This window comes from Pteropus alecto, unplaced genomic scaffold, assembly GCF_000325575.1.
Source record: "Pteropus alecto unplaced genomic scaffold, ASM32557v1 scaffold135, whole genome shotgun sequence".
Lineage (NCBI taxonomy): Eukaryota > Metazoa > Chordata > Mammalia > Chiroptera > Pteropodidae > Pteropus > Pteropus alecto.
The window spans coordinates 3,222,320-3,241,049 of NW_006438076.1; the positions used below are offsets into that span (position 1 = coordinate 3,222,320).

An 18,730-nucleotide genomic window follows, 5' to 3' on the forward strand; every position below is an offset into this window, starting at 1 on the left:
GAAGCTTAGTCTAATTCCATTTTTACTACTGCTATGAAAGGAAAACTTCAAAACTAGTGTAGTAATTATTCAAGAGAATGTTTATAGTTAGGTGAGTGTAGGGCTGGGCCAGAAAAGAGCTAAGGAAAGAGGGAAAAAATAGAAGTTTTTAGAAAGATGTTGGAATTTACGAATAGGTCTATTCTAGTCTCAACCAGATTTTGAGTCGTTTCTTTTAAGGTTCTCTTTACATTTATAAATGGGCATAGATTTCCTTACTGACTAAGCCTTTCGAATCTCTTGATCCTAAAACAAGCAGGTTTCTATCTTATAAAAATCTTTATCTTATGAAATGTGGGTCTTTATGAATAAGGGATTTTGTATTGATGATCTGGAAAAGGGATTGTACTTCCAGATTAAAATATTTTTGTCTGCGTTGAATTAGGAAGGAACCTGGTCCTATCAGTCCAGATCTGAATTGTACGTGTGGTTCAGTTTTTTGTTTTTTTTTTTCTGCCCCTTTAATTAATTCTTAAATCAGTTGGTGGTATAGTTGAGTTCCTAAGAAATAGTGGAAACAGTTCGAAGAGGTACTTTCTAAGAGAGATTAAAGGTGCTTGAACAGTTAATTAAGTCTGGCAGAAGTGTCTTGTTTATTAAAGTTTGTCACAGGTCCATGGAAGTAAAAATGGAGAGTGATTTATACTCAAGTGTTCAGTTTAGGAGTGTTTCTAAATGAAATGTTGGCTGTAGGCCATGGACAACAGACTCATTCTATTATAGATACTTGTGTGGTTTGGAGACCCTGACCCAAAAGAAAAGAAATAGTTGGAGCAGTAGCCAAGAGTTTTCTGTAGTGGATTTTGCTTTTTGATTATTCTCAACCATTTATTTAGGCATTTCATGTCATGTCAGTTCATGTCATGTTCATTACAACAGAATTGAGAGTTTCGCTAAGGCCTGTCTTGTAAATGGTCACTTGTTCTGGAAAAGGCACCATTTGCTGAGTATTGCTTCCTGGTGAGTAGACAGAAGAGATTGACTTACTGGGCTGACATAGAGAATCAAAAGACTGAGGGTTTTTGTTTGTTTGTTTGTTTTGTTTTTGCTTTTGTTTTAACCTCTGCCTAAAATTAACATGTATTTTATGAAAGACCACTAATTATTTGTTACGAAACAAAGTATTACTACCAACACATAGTATAGCTTTAATTCAGTTTATCTCTTTTCTATATCTTTTTTTTCTTGTAATAGAATAACTCTTTATCTGTGGTGCATTATTAATATACTTATATTAAGTACATTTTTATTGAACAAACTGACTATATGGTAATGGATGCTGCTCCAACCTCATTTTGAAATTATCGAATAATTTTATTGACAGTATCATTTAGGTGTGTGGTATGTGAACCTTATGTTTTATTTTCCCCTCTAGGTTCGAAGCAGTGGCACATGATTGGGCATCTGCAGCCAGAAACCTCTTATGATATTAAAATGCAGTGCTTCAACGAAGGAGGAGAAAGCGAGTTTAGTAATGTGATGATCTGTGAAACTAAAGGTAGGAGAGGGGTGAGAATTTGTGCTTTTTCCCTGGACAGTACTAGATTCCAAACTCTGCATTATTCCTTCTGACGATTGATATATTTACCTGAGGAAATTTCTGCTTTGGACTGTTTTGTAGGTGCATACATTTAGACCATCCCAATGGAAAGTATAATATGTTGGCTAGAGTACTTGTCTAAAAAAATAGATTACATAAACATCAATCATATTCATTAATTTCTGTGTCACTCCTGAGTAAGTCACTTCCCTTCTCTTTTTCTCCATCAAAAGAATAGAAAGATTTGCTGACTCATTTCTGAGATTGCTGTGAGAATTAGAACACGAAATAAAAAGTATAAGAATTTTAAGGACAAGTGCCACATATGTTTAAAGTGGTTTCTTAAATGACAAATATGTATAACACCAGTTGTTTAATTAAGTATAGTAGTTCAGAATTCGCAGTCACTGATTCTAAACTGAAGTTCTCAATTTTGCCTACATGCATAGATTAACTGAAATATTACCATCTTTAAAAAACAGAAGATACCACATATGAATAATAGAAACCACTAATATGGATATTTACAAAGGAAAAGCACTCGTGTCCAGTCTCAGTTAATCTGACAGTAAAAGAGACTATGTTCCTTTTTAAGAACCAGGGAAAACTTCCTAGAGTCGTAGTAGATTCCCCCACCCCTCCTCTGCCTCACTGGACAGAAGTCAGTCACGTGCCCCCCAGCCCTTCCCTGGGATGAGCTGGTGGACCAGGATCTACTCCAGAGTTCTCTGGGCTTCAGTGGATACCTAAACAAAACCGGGGCTCTGCCTGCATGCGGGGAAAAAGCCGGTTGACTGGGCTATGCAGCCATTAGCATCTGCTGCAGGTGATTTTATTATCCCAGTTTAAAATGAGGAAACTGAGGCTCCGAAAGATTGGATTATAAAGCCAAGACTTCGTTCCATCTTTTTATTCTAAAACATTTGTCTTTCTGCAGCAGAATCCGTATTAAATCAACATGTAAACATATCCATACATAGACCTTTAGACTGACCTTGAATATCATTCGATTAGCACATATTTAAGTGCCTTTTTGTACTAGGCACTGTGATGTGTTAATGGGCATTTCTTATTCACCTCTAGAGTGCTGTGATCCTCAGAGCAAAATTAAATTACAATGAAATTTATTATCTCTGTCCCCAAGACATTAAAGAATCTAGCCGGATAAAACATAAAACATAGACAACGATGTAATAATCGTATTGTTTAAATAGTATTACAGTAGCACTATAATGAGGCATACTATTATAGACACAGCTATAGCACTATTATAGCTGAGTCTATAATAGTATGCCTCATTAATTGACCTTGCTGGGGAATAAAAGCTACCTACAGACTTTCAGATCAATGCAAAAAGAAAAAACTTATTTAAAATGTTAACAGTTCGTGTCGAATGACCTTATAAAATGTATTACACAATTCCTAGCCTGTTTAAATAAAACATATTATATACAATTTCACCTTTAAAGAAATGACTTAAGGTTTTTGTGAACAATGATTGTCTTATCTTTAGTAATTCAGGAAATGTTTCGGGATTGACAGAAGGCCCACTGTTCCCACTGCCCTCAAAGATTATAGACTGTCAGGGTTTTCTTTTAGTTCTTTCGTTTCTTGTTATGTTTTTCATGTTACCTTCTTTTCTTCCACACTCTGAGCTGTCTCTTCTTATTGATAACTAATGGGTCTGTCTCACTCACCCTCCATCATCGTAAAGGTTTTTAACTTTAGCCAGAGGTTGGCAACCAGATTATCAAGCTTGGTAGAATTATGACTAAATTAAGAGTAAATAAAGAGTGAATAAAGAGTGAATTAAGCCCGAAGGACTTCCCTGTGAGTTATCATGATCTTTAATGTATGACCTGTAACATCCATTGTGCTTCAGAAACTTGTTTGTTTTCTTTAGAATTGGCAGGGATCTGAGAATTGTTTGATCCAACATACCACCTGAAGTTGAAATTTCCTTTAGAGCCTCTGCCAAGTATTCATCCAGCTTTCAGTGATAGAGAGCACTTTCTTTTGAAAGGTGGCCTCTACTTTAGAGATTCCAAGCTCTCTTCTGAGTAAAGTCGCTAGAAAATTGAATCCCAGTGTAATGTTTGTTGAAGTAGATTTTTTGAAAGACCACTTGCTCCTATGGGTTGTTAGGTGCTAAAACATGAAATATAGTATAGTAAGTAGTAATTATAACAAAATTGATTGAACGCTGCCATGTGCTGGGTTCTCTTCTAAGTGCTTTACGTGGACTAACTTGTTTACTCTTCATTACAACCTTGTGACGGAGCTGTTCTTCTTATCCCCATTTTCCACATACAACAACTGGTTCATAAGGTTAAAATCATACAACTGATGGTAAATAGTGAAGCAGGATAGAAACTTAGGCAGTCTACTCCCAGAGACTGGACTGTCAACCACTGTGCCCCATTGCGTTTCTATGACGTTTAAAGCATTAAGAGCATGTTGTTTGTAGACAGAAAAATGTGGGACTTGAGTCTCACCTGTTATTAGCTTTTGTTATCACTGTTATACCAATGAACGAGGTAAAAGTATTGCACTTACATGAGCTCCAAAAGTTTTTGGTTTTGGAATATTTAATATTTATGCACAAGGTTTTTGGTATTGTATATAATTGTTCTAATAGTCCAAAGTCATATCTTCTAATATAAATCACATGGTAGAGGCATAAAATATATAATTCTGAGTCTTATTCAGCTCAAAGGATATCAGATAGAAGGAAGTTTTTGTCCCATCCATAAGTTGAAATACTTTTTTTTTTTTTTAATGTTTTTAAATTAGTTTCAAGTATACAGTTGAAATACTTTTATTTCGACTCTTTGGGAGTCTTCAGCTAGTACAATTGAGCAAATAATCATATAGCAGTTTGGATTAGACCAAGTGCATATGTTTCTCTGATCTTATGTTTTCTCTAGAATTTGTGGACTAAAACTTTGGCATGTGAGATTTTGAAACTTTTGAGCCCTCTTTGTGACTCATTGGTGGTCAGATCATCTCAGTAACAAGTGTAAACAGACTGGCTTGCATTCCTAACCAGACCTCCTTCAGAGAGTAAACCATTTCATAGAGTCTGTATTCACTCTGACATCATGTTTTCCTTTATATTTGAACTAGTAAAACGTGTTCCTGGAGCTTCTGAGTATCCTGTCAAAGACTTGAGTACCCCTCCAAATTCTTCGGGAGGTGGTGGAAATGTTGGGCCTGCAGCCAGCCCTGCCAGAAGCAGTGATATGTTGTACCTGATAGTTGGCTGTGTGCTGGGTGTGATGGTTCTCATTCTCATGGTTTTCATTGCCATGTGCCTGTGGAAAAACCGGCAGCAGAATACTATACAGAGTAAGTCACTATCAATATTTCCTTCCCTTTTTTCAAAAAAGGTAGGTAGAAAAATATTGTCAGAATAAATATTGATTTCTAACACTTCTGCGTGTTAGTGTCATGGTATAAAACACATTAGCTACTCTTCATTCAGAGGAGATGACTTTAAAACCGTGTTAGCTGTCAGCTAAAGTAACTGGAGCATCAGATTAAATTGCCCAGTAGAAATAAACAACAAAGCCAAAGCTAAGCTGGTCTCTAAGTAAATAGCTGACTCCGTGCTGGGAAACTCTGGCTCTGTCGGACCACCAAAGAGGATGAATCCTTTAGGCATGAGCTTTGCAGTTGCTGCAGGAACACCTTCGTACTCTACAAATCTTGGCAGCAGGGAATAGGAAAGGCATGTTGGAAAGGAACGTAGGGAGGACTTCTCTAAATGACTGTCCCTGAATGACACATATTAAAATAACATGGTCCTGTTTCGGTACCTAATGTGCCAAAACTGCTCGAGTGGTGTCCCCTCCCACTAAATGTATCTAGTGATAGGAGTGCTCAAACCGTCAGTGATGGCTCTGTATTAAAACACAAAATTTAGAACTCTTTTTTCCCTTTACTTTCCCCAGTTCTCTTCTCCCCATGTTCCTACCTGTCCTATTCCCCCAGCTTGTTATAAAGTAGAATCATCAGAAAAAAATAGTATCTTTCATCTTTGGCGAGAGGAAGTTTTTTCATTTTCCCTTTGGCCTCAGAATAAGAGAATGAAAGAAAAGCAAAGAAGGACACCTGCAGTGACAGGCATTTCCAGCATCTATCAGCCAGTCCCCACATATGGTTCCTTTATATTTAATAACTCGGGGGGGGAGGGGCGGGGAAGTGATTTATTTTTATTGACTTGGTGCCTTTCACAAGAGAGGTGGTGGTGGTGGTGCCAGGCTGCAAGGGTTAGAGATCATTTGATTGGGTCTTTTTCTAAATGTTTTTAGCATCATTGACTTCATAGTATGAGTGTGCCGAATCATTAAAAGTATTGATCTGGTTGCCAGAGCAGGATGAGTCTCGTGAAAGTCACTTTTTTGGTGACTTGGTAATATGTTTAAAAATGGAAATTTACAATAGTAACGTTCAGTCATTCATTCAAAGGGTACTCATTGACCATCTTCTGTGTGCCTGGCATTGCCATAGACAATGGAGACATAGGGTAAATAAAGTAAATGTGACCTCTACCCTCTCAGATTTTAGTTTCGTGGAGAAGATAAGCAAGTATACTGACAACGTACCCGTGGGAGAAGTTCAGTAATAGGATAAGGGCACCTAATCCAGTCTTGGTGCTCTCTAATACAGTTGAAGAATTTATCCAAACTGACAATGAAGGGCTTTTTAAGGGATATTTTACTTTTTTCTAAATATATCTGGTAGGTGTACCTCTGGAAATTAGAATTTTGAGGCAGCCGCGTAAGTGCTTTTAATATTGGGAAATGGGATAATTAGCCTTTTGCCTTTAATATTCTACAACTTCCAAATTGGCTATGACAACCAAGGAACTCTATGAATAATCAGCAAATGTGTACACAACTCCATTCTTTTCTTTAAAAATGTTATTTATTGCTATTTGAAATATCCTACCTGTAGTTAGCCGTTTGTTGTCTTATACAATTTCTTTCAGCACTTTGAAGTACATGGAAGTTTAAACACTTGGCGTTGCCAGTACTTGGATAGTTTCAGCTTGCACAATTTATTATTTTCTTTTGAGTAATTGCTCTTTGGTTAATTTCTCTTTACATTAACAGAGTCATAATTAACTCAGAGTTCCTAGCTACCACCACACGGAAAAGGAAATAACAACGATAACTTTATTAAAGCATATCTCACAAGTAGGTTTTAACTGAACACTTATGTTTTATTTTAGTGTATTTGTAGTTTCTTAGGGAGTTTATTTAAAAAAAAAAAAAACTTCCTAAGGAAGAAGATTGCCCTTTTCAGTATCTTTTTGTTGTTGTTCTCTCTCAACAGAATATGACCCACCAGGATACCTCTACCAAGGTTCAGATATTAATGGGCAGATGGTGGAATACACCACTCTGCCTGGAACAAATCGGATAAATGGAAATGTTCATGGAAGCTTCATAAGCAATGGAGGTCTCAGCAATGGCTGCTCCCATCATCACCATAAGGTCCCTAATGGCGTCAGTGGAATCATGAATGGGAGCTTAAATGGAGGGCTTTACTCTGGGCACACAAGCTCTCTAACCAGGACACATGTGGATTTTGAACATCCTCATCATCTAGTGAATGTAAGAGACTCAATTATAAAGGAAAGTTCCCGCGGTGCTATGGTACAAGAACAGGGTGGGCATACATGGCTTTTTTCAATATGGAAGCCTAACTGGTTCACTGGAATGGATTTAGTATGTATTCCTGACAACCCCTTGATCCGGAGGAATCTTTGTAAGCTTTCTATTGTCAGATAATAGTTCTATTCGTCAGTATGGTTTATATTTTAAAATGATTTAGCACTGAAAGTGGAACACTAGTAGCAAATAGAAGAAGTTATTCTTGAGATGAAATGAAAATACCATTGGGTGGAGACTGGACCAAATACTTGAAATTCGATTCATTTAGAGCAAAGTCTGAAAACTCATGCCTAGGAGAGTCAGGCAGATCATGACGCTGAATGAAGCAGGTTAGGAATGAGACAGCAGCCGTGGAGGCAATAGCAAACTGGAGAGCACATGTGCTGTCTTAAAGCAGCAGCAGTAATTCAATTTCTGTGGCTGGCCTGCAGGACCAAGGGCCCAGTGTGGTCAGATTTTCTGTTTTTTTTTTTAAAACATCTGTAAATATAGGTGAAATCACCAGATTTTTTTTAAAGGTCGCAAACCTATTCCAGTTTTCTAAATAATTAATCGTGTAGGCCGTGCAGGACATGTCTACAGGCTACCAGACTGACTTCTGACACATCGTGGGTTTCCTTTGTGTGTTTTTTCCTCAAATTTGGTGGTGGTGTTGCCTGTAAGATTTTTGCATTTGACAATATTAATATTTTTCATTACCAGGAGTGATAAACCTTTAAAACGACTTTAATTCAGGGATAACTAGCTGATACAGTTTAATTTTTGAAATGGGAACAGGATGGCTGGCATATTTTAGAGGTATACTGGTTAAAGAAGTTCCCTGCACCGAGAAGTCTGATTTATTACATGGCTTGGATATGCAGCTTCATTATTGTTTAACCAAACAGATCATTTGTTTAGTTGATCAAATTTAAGTTTTCGTCATTGTTCTGATTACAATTTGCCATAATTCCCAGTGTGTTAAAATTTTAAGAAGTTTAAACTTTTTTTCATCTTCAACTTTTAATAAAGATTTATTAAATATATCTGTAGAACAAAACTATAATATATATTTGTATCTTAAAGCTAGAAATCTAATATTAGGCTTTTGTGTGGCCTAGCTTTAATATATTGTAGAAAAAATATTTAATTTTCTTTATTGCATCTCATTACCAAAAGAGAAAATGATTTCATTATTTTGTGTGGAAAGACATGGCTTATATTCAGACTTTCTCAACTTTTTTTTGTCACCATTCCTAGTCTAAACTAACATTGTCCAAAAAAACTGAAGGAGAGAGCATTAAAGTTTGAATAGCACATACTGTTTCCATAAGAAGAAAAAATAAGTCTGATGTTTGTTTTAGTATTTAAACACAGTACTTTGGTTTTTTGCACAATGAATTGCTTTTAAATAATAGTCACCCTATTAGGTGTACAGTTTTAGAGGCTATCACCTGTGATTTTAACTCGTTATTTTTCTTTTTCTTTTGGGTAGGAGGAAATTGGGAAATTAAAAAATGATGGTCATCATAAAAATCATTAATTAACTTTAATATAGTTAGTGACTCAAATAAGTGTATATTACCCTGTAGATTTTAACTTCATTTTCTGAAGCTTTGAAGTTTATGCTCATGAGCTGAATATAGCCTAGGAATATTCTTTCCCTCAATGTTTTCTTAAAAATTCCTGTTGCTAGTTGGATCAAGAATGTTGAGAAAAATGTTCAGGACTTTTGGTTTGCTTAGATTCTGGCTATTGATGTGAGATGAATGGAAATGGAAAGTATTCTGGGAAAAACAATTGCCTGAACTCTTCCTAACCTTGAAGGCCTGCTCTGGGTCTGGGTGCAGAGTGACAGCCTCTCCCACCCTTATCAGATTCAGTTCTGTTTTTTATCTGAAAGCAGAATTTCGACTCTGACTAGAAAGCCAGTTCAATTTGTAACTTCAGTTTTGAAGAACTCTTGCCATTGTATATGTCAAGTGAACATTTTACAATGAGGTATGTGTTAATCTGGGCATTTTTCTTAATTGCTGGGCAGTTTCCGCCAAAAGCAACATCAAAATATTAATACTCCCCTCCAAGTCATTGCTGGCTGAGAATCTACTCCATCTGGAAAAATATAACATGTTTTAAAACTTAGTGTAGTCAAATGAACAGACCTAATCGAAATAATTACAGGAAAGTGAAGATGGGTTTATCTTATGACATCATTCAGACAGATTTCCACCCTGTTTCTCCAACTGGCATTGCATAAAATTCTTCCATGACTGCTAGGAAAGTAAAAATGAATAAGAGGTTATAATGTATAGTATATTTTGGGCCCATTAGATTCGAAACATTGAAAGGAAGTGACTAAACTTCTCCATTGATTTGCCTCTTTCCAGTACAAAAATACATGGAAAAACATGGCAGTTAAGTTTTCAGAGTGCGGTTGTAATATTGTGCAGAACTCCTTTGTGAATATAGGTAGGTAATGATAAGCCTAGCAGAGCTTAAGGGGAGTTGGTTAAAATATACCATGTATCCACTTATTATTGGCATGGCTTTTATATTTGAGAATATTTGGTTACTGCTCTATGGCACCTTCAACCCTTTCTTCTTTTCTTTTCCCCTGTACTTCCTACTTGACTAGGGTGGTGGGATGTACACAGCGGTACCTCAGACCGACCCAATGGAGTGCGTTACCTGTCGAAATTGTCGGAACAACAATAGGTATGTTGATATGCATTTGCATTGATTGTCGTGAATAAGGTGTATGACTCCTTTTATTTATTTCCCCTTCAGCAACGGAGGTTCTTCAAATTTTACCTAAGATATAGATCTCAGAACATGGAACCTTAAGTTTCAGGCTGTTATTAATTTTTGTACCGGCTTTACAATTTTTATCTTTCTGTGCTTTGGTTTCCTTTAGCAGTGCTGACAGCATTGAAGACTTTGTTTCTGAGATATTATTAAAAGGTTCGATGTTTTTAAAATCTTTAGAGTTATTCTCTGTATACAGACTTTATCTTTTTTCACCTGTGATTTTCTGCTCTGTTATGGGACGTTTTTTACTATACATTATGAATGAGTTTGAATGTTAGGGAAAAAACCCTGTGTGTATAGTAATGTTTTTTCATAGTTATATTACTGAACTTTTATTTCCAGATTATTCAGTGTTTTTTTGAAAATTCTTAAAACCTTAAGATAATTAAGTCGCGAAATCTTGCTTGCTTTTAATTTTATGACTTAAAAAAAATTAAAAGTAATATATATCACAATATTTCAAACGAGATAGAAATACGTAGAGTAACATGTACATTTAAATTTTGACAAAATATTTGGAACATTTTCACGCTGCCTCTTAAATTTCAAAGGATTATCAATTTTTTTTCTAGTATTAAAGTTGTGTCTGTCAAAAATCTTAGTTCTTTATTTTACATAATGATAGTATTGGTTTACATGGTCTCAAAAGTACTTCCAAGCTCAAAAACTCTACAATTTAAAAATTATCTCATAGGTAGAACATAAAATAACTGAAGTATGGACTATAGTTGGGATATTTCATTATTGAAAATGGATTTTGACCTGTTTGTTTTTAAATGAATTATAAGGTTAAGTGTTATGTTTGAGAATTACCAAAACGAGAAGTTGAAGAAGGATCCAGTCAATCATAGAATTAAAAGTACATTGTTTCAGCGTCTGTTTTCAGCATGAGAGTTACAGAACAAAAGCAGTAAAAACTTCCTGGAGATTTTTCTTTATCATTTACTTAATTCATCTTAGGGTTTCTATATTGGTCAGAACCATCTTTCTATTTCATGTACTAAGATTTACTTGTTATGTTTTTTAATTCTTTGATGCCCCTAGCTAAATGTTAAGATGTTCATAATATTGAAGCCACATTTTTGTCCTCAGGTTGTCATAGGTTTTGTCACAATTTGTTAGGAACATGGTAAAGAACTAGTAAAGGTGTTTTGTACACCTGGTAAGTAATCAGATGGATTTAATTAAAACAAACGGCATTGCCAAATACGTAACGTGTTTTCCTTTATGGTTCTTCTTGTGGTCATCGGCAGATCTTGATTCAACATAGATGTTAGAGTGATGTTATTAGAATAAGTAGATGTAGGCTTTGCTACTGCTTAAGTCTGTGATCTTGGGAAAGTTACATAATCTATCCGAGGCTATTTCTTTTTCTGGAAAATGGAACATTTTCCTAAGTAATGTAAAATTGCCTGCAATATACTCTGATTATGGATTTTGGTAATTTGCTGCTAATCATGTCTTTATGATGAGGTGTCATCCTAGTACCAACAATACATCCCATTTCCTTAAGAGAATTTAAATGGCCTCTACAATCTTGCATTAATGGCCATTATATGTGTATGTGAGTGTGTTTGTATAGTGTGTGGAATTTTGATTTTTTTTTCCTTTCAGAGATTGGTCAATTATAGTTCTATTAATTTTCAAGTTAATGGCTTCTTGCATTTCATGTGTGGGGGTTTTACTTTCACCTGGGAATAGGGTGAATTCTCTTCAGCCTGAGAAAATCAGTTTGTGTTACTCCCTGGCTTAAATCTTCTTCCTGCGTGAGGGTGTACCTGTTTAGGGTACATCTGCTTGTCTGCGTTGCCTCCAAGGTTAGCCAGTGCCTCACCTGGCTCCCAAGAGACATTCTGTGATTTAACACGTAATAACTGGCCAGATAACTATCAATAAATATCTACCTTCAACTCTGGAAAATCGGAATCATTAAATTCAAAGCTTCTAACTCTTTTTGAAATCGAAACAGGTATCTCCTCTCAAGATCCCCCAAAATGGGAAAAATATGCTCAATTTTAATCAATTTACACTTTTAGAATATCGGTATCATTACTGAGAATAAATTTGCATTTTCTAATGACAACCAAAACAGCACGTACACAAAAAGAGGCTATTAAGTCAATTAAGTTAGATAAGGGCTGTCAAGTGGGCATTTTAGAGTTTTTGGCTATTCAATCAAAAACAAAAGTAAAAACAAAAACAAAACGCAACACATTTATTGAGCACTCGCTGGACACTGGAACAGGTTCTGAGGTGTTTCCAGGCAGAAGGAATTGCAAGTCGTGGACGTAGGAAGGTTAATGTTTACATATCCTTACAGAGTCAAGTTCAGTGGTTATCAAACTTGAGCTGCACTAGAACCACTTGGAGTGCTCGTAAAAACACAAATTAGGAGGCTTTAGTTTTAGAGCGGGGCCTGAAGATTTTTCTTTATCATTTACTTAATTAGGGGCGGAGCCTGAAGATTTGCATTTCTAATGTGGTCCCAGTGGTGCTGCTGCTGGTGATCCTGGGACCTGGCTTTGAGAACCACTGGAATAATTTGGCTGCTGAAGTGCAAGTAGAGAGTATAACAGGATCTAAAACTGGAAAACTGGCTGAGTTTATATCGTGTGTAACCCTAAATGTCAGAGTTTAAGAGTTGATTTAATAAACATTTACTGACTTCCTACCAAGTACTACACAGAGCCCAGTCTGATAGTGATTCATAGACAGAGCTTGAAATCTAGAGCTTGAAATCAGTTTGAAGAAGCATATTGAATCTTGTAGTTTTAAATTTAAGGAATGGAAAGAATCCCTCTTGTTTCTGTAATATAAAGTACAGAAGAGACCTGAGAATTTTATATTAAAGGGGGGATATGGATTAAATGGGCTAGTAGCATCATAATTCTTTTGAAGGCTTTTGAAAAGAGGAGTGCTCTATTCAGAGACATGTTTAATCTTGATTAATGTTAATAGTACATGGATAGGGGGAGACTAGTATTTCTATAATGAAGGTCTCAGACTTCATGTAAAGAGTTGAGGTAAAAAGGAAGAGATAAGTGATTCTAGAGCTGGAATCTTTAGGACTTGGCCATTGACTAATAGGGATCTGAGAAAAAAGGAAAGTTCTAAATGAACAGAAAGTTTCTAACATCGATGACCTGGTATAATTACCATGGTACTAGTCATAGAAATAAGAAACTTAATACAATGATATATTGAGGAAAGGTGATGAATTTAGTTTGGGGCATTTAGAGTTTCAAGTGCCAGTTGGATATCTAAGTCAAGGAGACAGATAGAAATGCTGATCTGGGGTTCAGGGGGCTAGATTGGGACTATGGTGTATATTTAGGAATCATTTGTATCAAAGTGATAAAACTTAAAAATGTTTGGGATCACCAAGGGAAATAATAGCCATGGCTAATTATTTTTGTATATTTAATTTTTTAAAGCATTTATTTGCTTTATTACTTAAGTATTTAAAATGATTAGACGTTTTCATAAGGTGTCCTATCTTTTATTATTTTTTGCTTACTGGCTTGATATATCTTCAGCGAGGTAAAGAAAAGGGTGTAAAAAAAATGAGAATGAAAAGGAAGAAGAAGATTCATTGATTCATTGATTCATTCAACAAACATTTGTTGAAGGTCTGTAGTGAGCCAAGGACCAGGCTAGGTCCTGGGGATATAGTAGGGAGCAAATCAGGCATTGTCCCTGCTTCACTGGACTTATTGTTTGATGGGGAGACATATCTTTTGTTAAAAAAAAAAAAAAGACATCAGTAAATCATAAAATATATAATTAAAACTGGATGCTTTAAAGAAAAAGTAAAGAATGTCATAGAAAGGAAGGACTTCCCTAAGCAAGTGGCATTTTGCTCAGAAGCTCTGAAGAATTTGTAAAACTAGGTAAAAGAGAAGAGGATAGATTTAAAGCTTTCCAGGCAAAGGTAAAATACCACTTATGCAAAATCTCTGAAGCAGAATGCTGGAATCCTCACAGAACTTAAGGAAGGCTAATGTGGTAGGAGGAACCTAGTAAGTGAAGGGATCAGGGGTAAAAGTAAAATTAGATCCTACAGAACCATGGTGATCAGGGAGAGGTTTTAAGTAGGACAGCATTGTGATAAAATACTCTGGGTAGAATTGGGAGAAAAAATGGGATGGGGCAAAGGAGGATACAGGGCAACAGTTAGATGGCTATTATTAGCAGTAGTCCAGATGAGAAATAGTGCACTAGGATAGTTGCAGTAGATATGGAGAGAAGTAGATGGGTTTGGGAGATTTCGGAGGTGCAAGAAAAAGAGGAGGAAGCTGTCAAGGATGGTGAACAGACATGGTACAGTTACTGAGCTAGGAAACCCTGCAGGAGTGAGAGACCATCCACCCCTTCGTATACCTTTGGGGGTCATCCTTTTAGACCCTGTGGTGTCTCATCAAACACACCTTTCCCCAGGATAGCTCTACTGGTCCACAGACGTCTAAGATCTGGAGAAGTCTTACTAAAGGCCTTTTCCATGTGGAATCTCACCCGCCCTGTGTCCTGCACCTCCACATTCTTTTTACTCTGCCTCCTTAGGTTTAAACTTAAATGCATATCTTGGAGTGGGCTTTTAAGAAACAAGTTATTGCCAATTTTAGACCCCTTTATCATCCTTCCATTTTGGTAATAAACTATCTGGAAAGAAAACGTGTCCTTTATTGTCTAAACTGGAGTATTGATGTAAAAATCTGAGAACAGATAAGAGGGGAATGTGCACTGTATCGATCTGTGGTGTTTTATTTGATTCCAGGGCTTTTGTGGCATGCTATAAATGACTGCCTCACTGTATTCAGTTAATTTGAACTCTTTGGGTTTTAAGAGTAATATTTAATAGCTCACTAGGAACAGCCAGAAAGAAGCAGCTTTTCAGGGATTCAGTCCCCTATACTAAAGACTTTAATGGGGGAAATCCTTGTGCAATTTGGGCATTTCAAGAGTTAAACATTTCATTCGAATAAATCAAAAGCTTTCTACCCTTCTCCTTCTCTCCTCTCTTCAATTCAAATGACAGCAGTGTAGTTCTGGATATATAATTACATATGGCTTGTTAGTTCCTTGGCTAGTTTGATAGGAAGGGATTGACATTAAATCTAGTCTGTTTACCATCAGTCTTGATCATTTGTAAAGGAGTAGAGATGACACTGATGGAATTCACAGATGAACAAACCGAGGTCCCATCAGGAAGGAACAAGAAATTAACTTTAAGCATCCTAGAGAGATTAGAAATGGGCAGGAAGTAGCCAAGTAAAAATCAACTTGGGAACAGTATATAATCCATCTGGGAAAAAAAAAATAAGCTATATATGGCTCATAGTCAAGAGGAGAAATAAACTATTGGGAATAATACTTTAGAGAAAACAACTATTACAAATGATCTCCAAGGTTTTGCATAATGATGACCTTAAAGTCTGTGTTTCGTTGGGTTTGGAGATGCACTTTCACCAAAGTGAACCTTCCACCGATGTCAGATATACTTGACTAAAAACAGTGCGTAAAGATGAATATGAAAATATTTCATGATAGTACTTCTTTCAGGCCTAAGGTTTGATCTCCCCAGTTGGTTTGTTGCATGTGAAAACAGCTCCTGTCTAGTATATCAGAACTCTTTCCTCCAGCATCTAATTTGTTATGATTCACTCCCTGTCCTGTTCCTGACCACTTAGCTGTTTCAGAACCAGCCTTAAAACCAAAGTAAGAAAACACACAAAATCCAAGATTTGGTTTCTCCTCTATCTCTGGCAATTTATAGAATTCTCCACGAAAAAAATTCAAAGCATTGTTTTTATTTATTTATTTATTTATTTATTTATTTATTTATTTATTTATTTATCAAATTACATAGGTTTCAAGTGTACAGTTCAATAACACGTCATATGTATATTGCATTGTGTGTTCACCACCCAAAGTTAAATTTCCTTTTGTCACCATTATTTAGAAATTGATCAGTACCTTCCTTTTGGCAACAGTATATACCTCCTACTTCTAATATGGAGACTGAGGACCTGTCTCCACGGAGTCAGGTGATTAGGATAGTACTTTTGGTCTTTTATTTGTAAGATTGTATGTGAGTTTGCCATGTTTAGTAATGTACTTAGTCAGTTATTGTCACTCAGCATTTATTATCACCAATTACGTGAAAGTCACCAATAAACTAATTCACTCAGGGAAACCCACACTCTAAGATTGGGGTCATTGCAACATCCAACAAAGAGTATACAATGAGAATGGGGGACAGCCATGAGCCTGGAGGAATGTCATCAGAGTTCTGTTGCATAGTAACTGGTGAGCTCCCCCAAATAAGGGCCAGGTCAGCAAAATGGCAAGAGGAAACAGCAGAAGTGATCTGGGTCTTAAACTACTTTCAAGATGTGACTGTTTCAGAAGTCTCAAGAATATATTCATAAAACTAAGTTATCAGACATCCAAGAGGTCCATGGTTAGTCCTTGCCCTCCAGGGATAATCAAAAGAGAAAACAATGCAAAAAAACTCATATAATCATCTAATCAGAGCAATTCTGTACATAAGCATGCTTAACAAATATTAAACTGTGTAATTAGAATGGAATACTTCTCCAGGAAGTATTTCAGAGGTGCTGTATAGTTTCACTGGGATGTTCAAAATATGTTTAGTCAAATACTAAAGCAACATGCTCTTTTAAGCTCAATCCTATGCTACTATAACAATCTATTTCCTAGTTTGTGCTATTCAGATTGTCGATCAAAGAATACTTTATTATTTTATGACACTATAATAGTCACTTTCCTATCTTACAGTTTGTTCAGAGAAGCCTCTCCTATTTACTTAAAGATATCTCGGTAAACTAATAGGTCCTAGACCCTCTGAAATTTTGCTCAGCAGTACAGATTTTTGTCTGTGGCAAGATGCACAGAGTTCTATTTACTCAGTGTTTTTAAACTTAAGAAAAGTACTTTCATTGAGCCAGAGACAACTCAGTGAAAACTTTCAGCCTAGGTTAAGCCAATAATAACTATAATTGAAAGATTGTTTGAAAGACTGAGATAGTGAAAATGTATTTTATAAACAGTACAACAAGCATTGTAATAGCATCTTAATGAATGTTATACACTCGCAGGCGTAGACAGAGAATCCTGTTCCTTACGATACTCGTAGATGTGGGTCTCTTAGGTTTACATATATACAGTCTTTTGGGGGATGTGTGCGTGTAATTATCTGATTGCTTTAGAAATTTTAAAGCGTTATCAGTAAAATTATTTTTACGTGCTATATACTCAGTTATATTCAGAACAGGTATTTATAGACTATTCCTCTTTGCTCATTTCTTAGCATGTAACCACCAAGTTAAAGTCATTTTTATGCTGATACAAGTAGACATCTGGAATATGACTGAATTTTTTTACATTTGGCTATCTAAGTGGTTAAATACTGATGGTTATGAGTTAGGATTTGGTGTAGTAGACAATTTTAAATCATTTTGATTTCTCATGTTGAAATTTGAGTTGTGATTACTTTAACAGTCTAACACAGTTTATGATCTTACTATCAGCACCACTCTGTTGGGAGTCACAAGTCAGAATACAAGTAAACACTGCTGTGATTTTCTGTTTCACTTATCTGAAAAATAAATGCTAACAAATAGGTAGTAGGAAGTTGCACTTTTCTCTTGCTATACCTGTAATTTCTTTTTCAAGCATATGTGTATTTAATCTGCTTGTTTACTTCCAGCACATAAAACCAGGTAACAGCATCAGCACACTAGTTTCGGGTGTACCTGGCCTTTCCGTTTCGACCATTCCTTCAGTCCTGCCCCATCCAGATAATTCACCTTCACTGTCGCTCTCACAAAAGTGCTTTACACTCAAACTGCTAGACTGCCCTTAGATTTCACTAAAAAAGTCGTGTTCATTGCTTTAAATTAAAGAAATGAGAAGAAAAAAAAGAGAGAGAAGAATTTAAGGCATCTTATTATCTGGTGAGTTCATTATTTTATATCAACATTATGAATTTCATGTGAGATTTATATAAATAAATTATTAATTCATAATATTTTGTTTTTAGGGGACTGCCCTGGTTTTTCAAATTATGGCAAGTATTTTTTTTTCTACAGATTAACTTTACTTCTTTTAAACGAAAACTTTTCTTTCTGACCTGATGCTCTTTGCTTTTCGATTTTGAGTACCTTTGTATTACTTCCAGGTTCTTGCAGAGAAATGGGACATGAAGCCAGAAGCTCACTTAATTTGTTTAACAACATCACCCTGGGGATTTTATTAAGTGCCTGCCTGTGCTGTACGTCTCACTATTCTAAGAGCTTTCTCTGACACCGAAGACAGTCATTGCCTGTCCCGCGGGAGATTGAAGTTTGAATCAGACAACTATGAAGCCAATCTGTAGAAGAAAAACCAGACATCAGAACTCGTATTGGACAAAGACAGAGATACCTACTATTGTGATATAAAAATCAAAGAAGTAAGTGTATCAGTTTATTCTCACTTTAATATATATGTCTCAACTTAGTATTGGGTATGGTCTGTTGTTATAAAGTATTTTGAATAATTAGCTTAATTGTTGCTCTCTAATAATAAATTTACTTGCTTATGAAAAAAGATATAAAAAATGTTTGATGTTCTCAAATTTAATACTTATTTACTTAACATTTTTCAAAGTCCTACTGTATAC

General features: G+C 35.8%; 1 protein-coding gene across 6 annotated transcripts in view; it reads left to right on the top strand.

Annotated features, from left to right (window-relative positions):
* CDON (cell adhesion associated, oncogene regulated) overlaps positions 1-18,730 on the top strand; it is a 57,069-nt gene that overhangs the window by 29,024 nt on the left and 9,315 nt on the right. For 3 of the 6 annotated variants that reach the window (XM_025049188.1, XM_006915201.3, XM_025049189.1), the window contains 4 exons: positions 1,415-1,537; positions 4,706-4,927; positions 6,920-7,200; positions 9,875-9,954. In XM_025049188.1, the coding sequence (XP_024904956.1) occupies positions 1,415-1,537; positions 4,706-4,927; positions 6,920-7,200; positions 9,875-9,954 (706 nt within the window). Of the gene's footprint in view, positions 1-1,414; positions 1,538-4,705; positions 4,928-6,919; positions 7,201-9,874; positions 9,955-12,496; positions 14,719-17,776; positions 18,024-18,109; positions 18,137-18,247; positions 18,521-18,730 lie in introns of those variants that run through there. The other 3 variants (XR_003047319.1, XR_003047320.1, XM_025049190.1) reach the window with 3 other exon arrangements.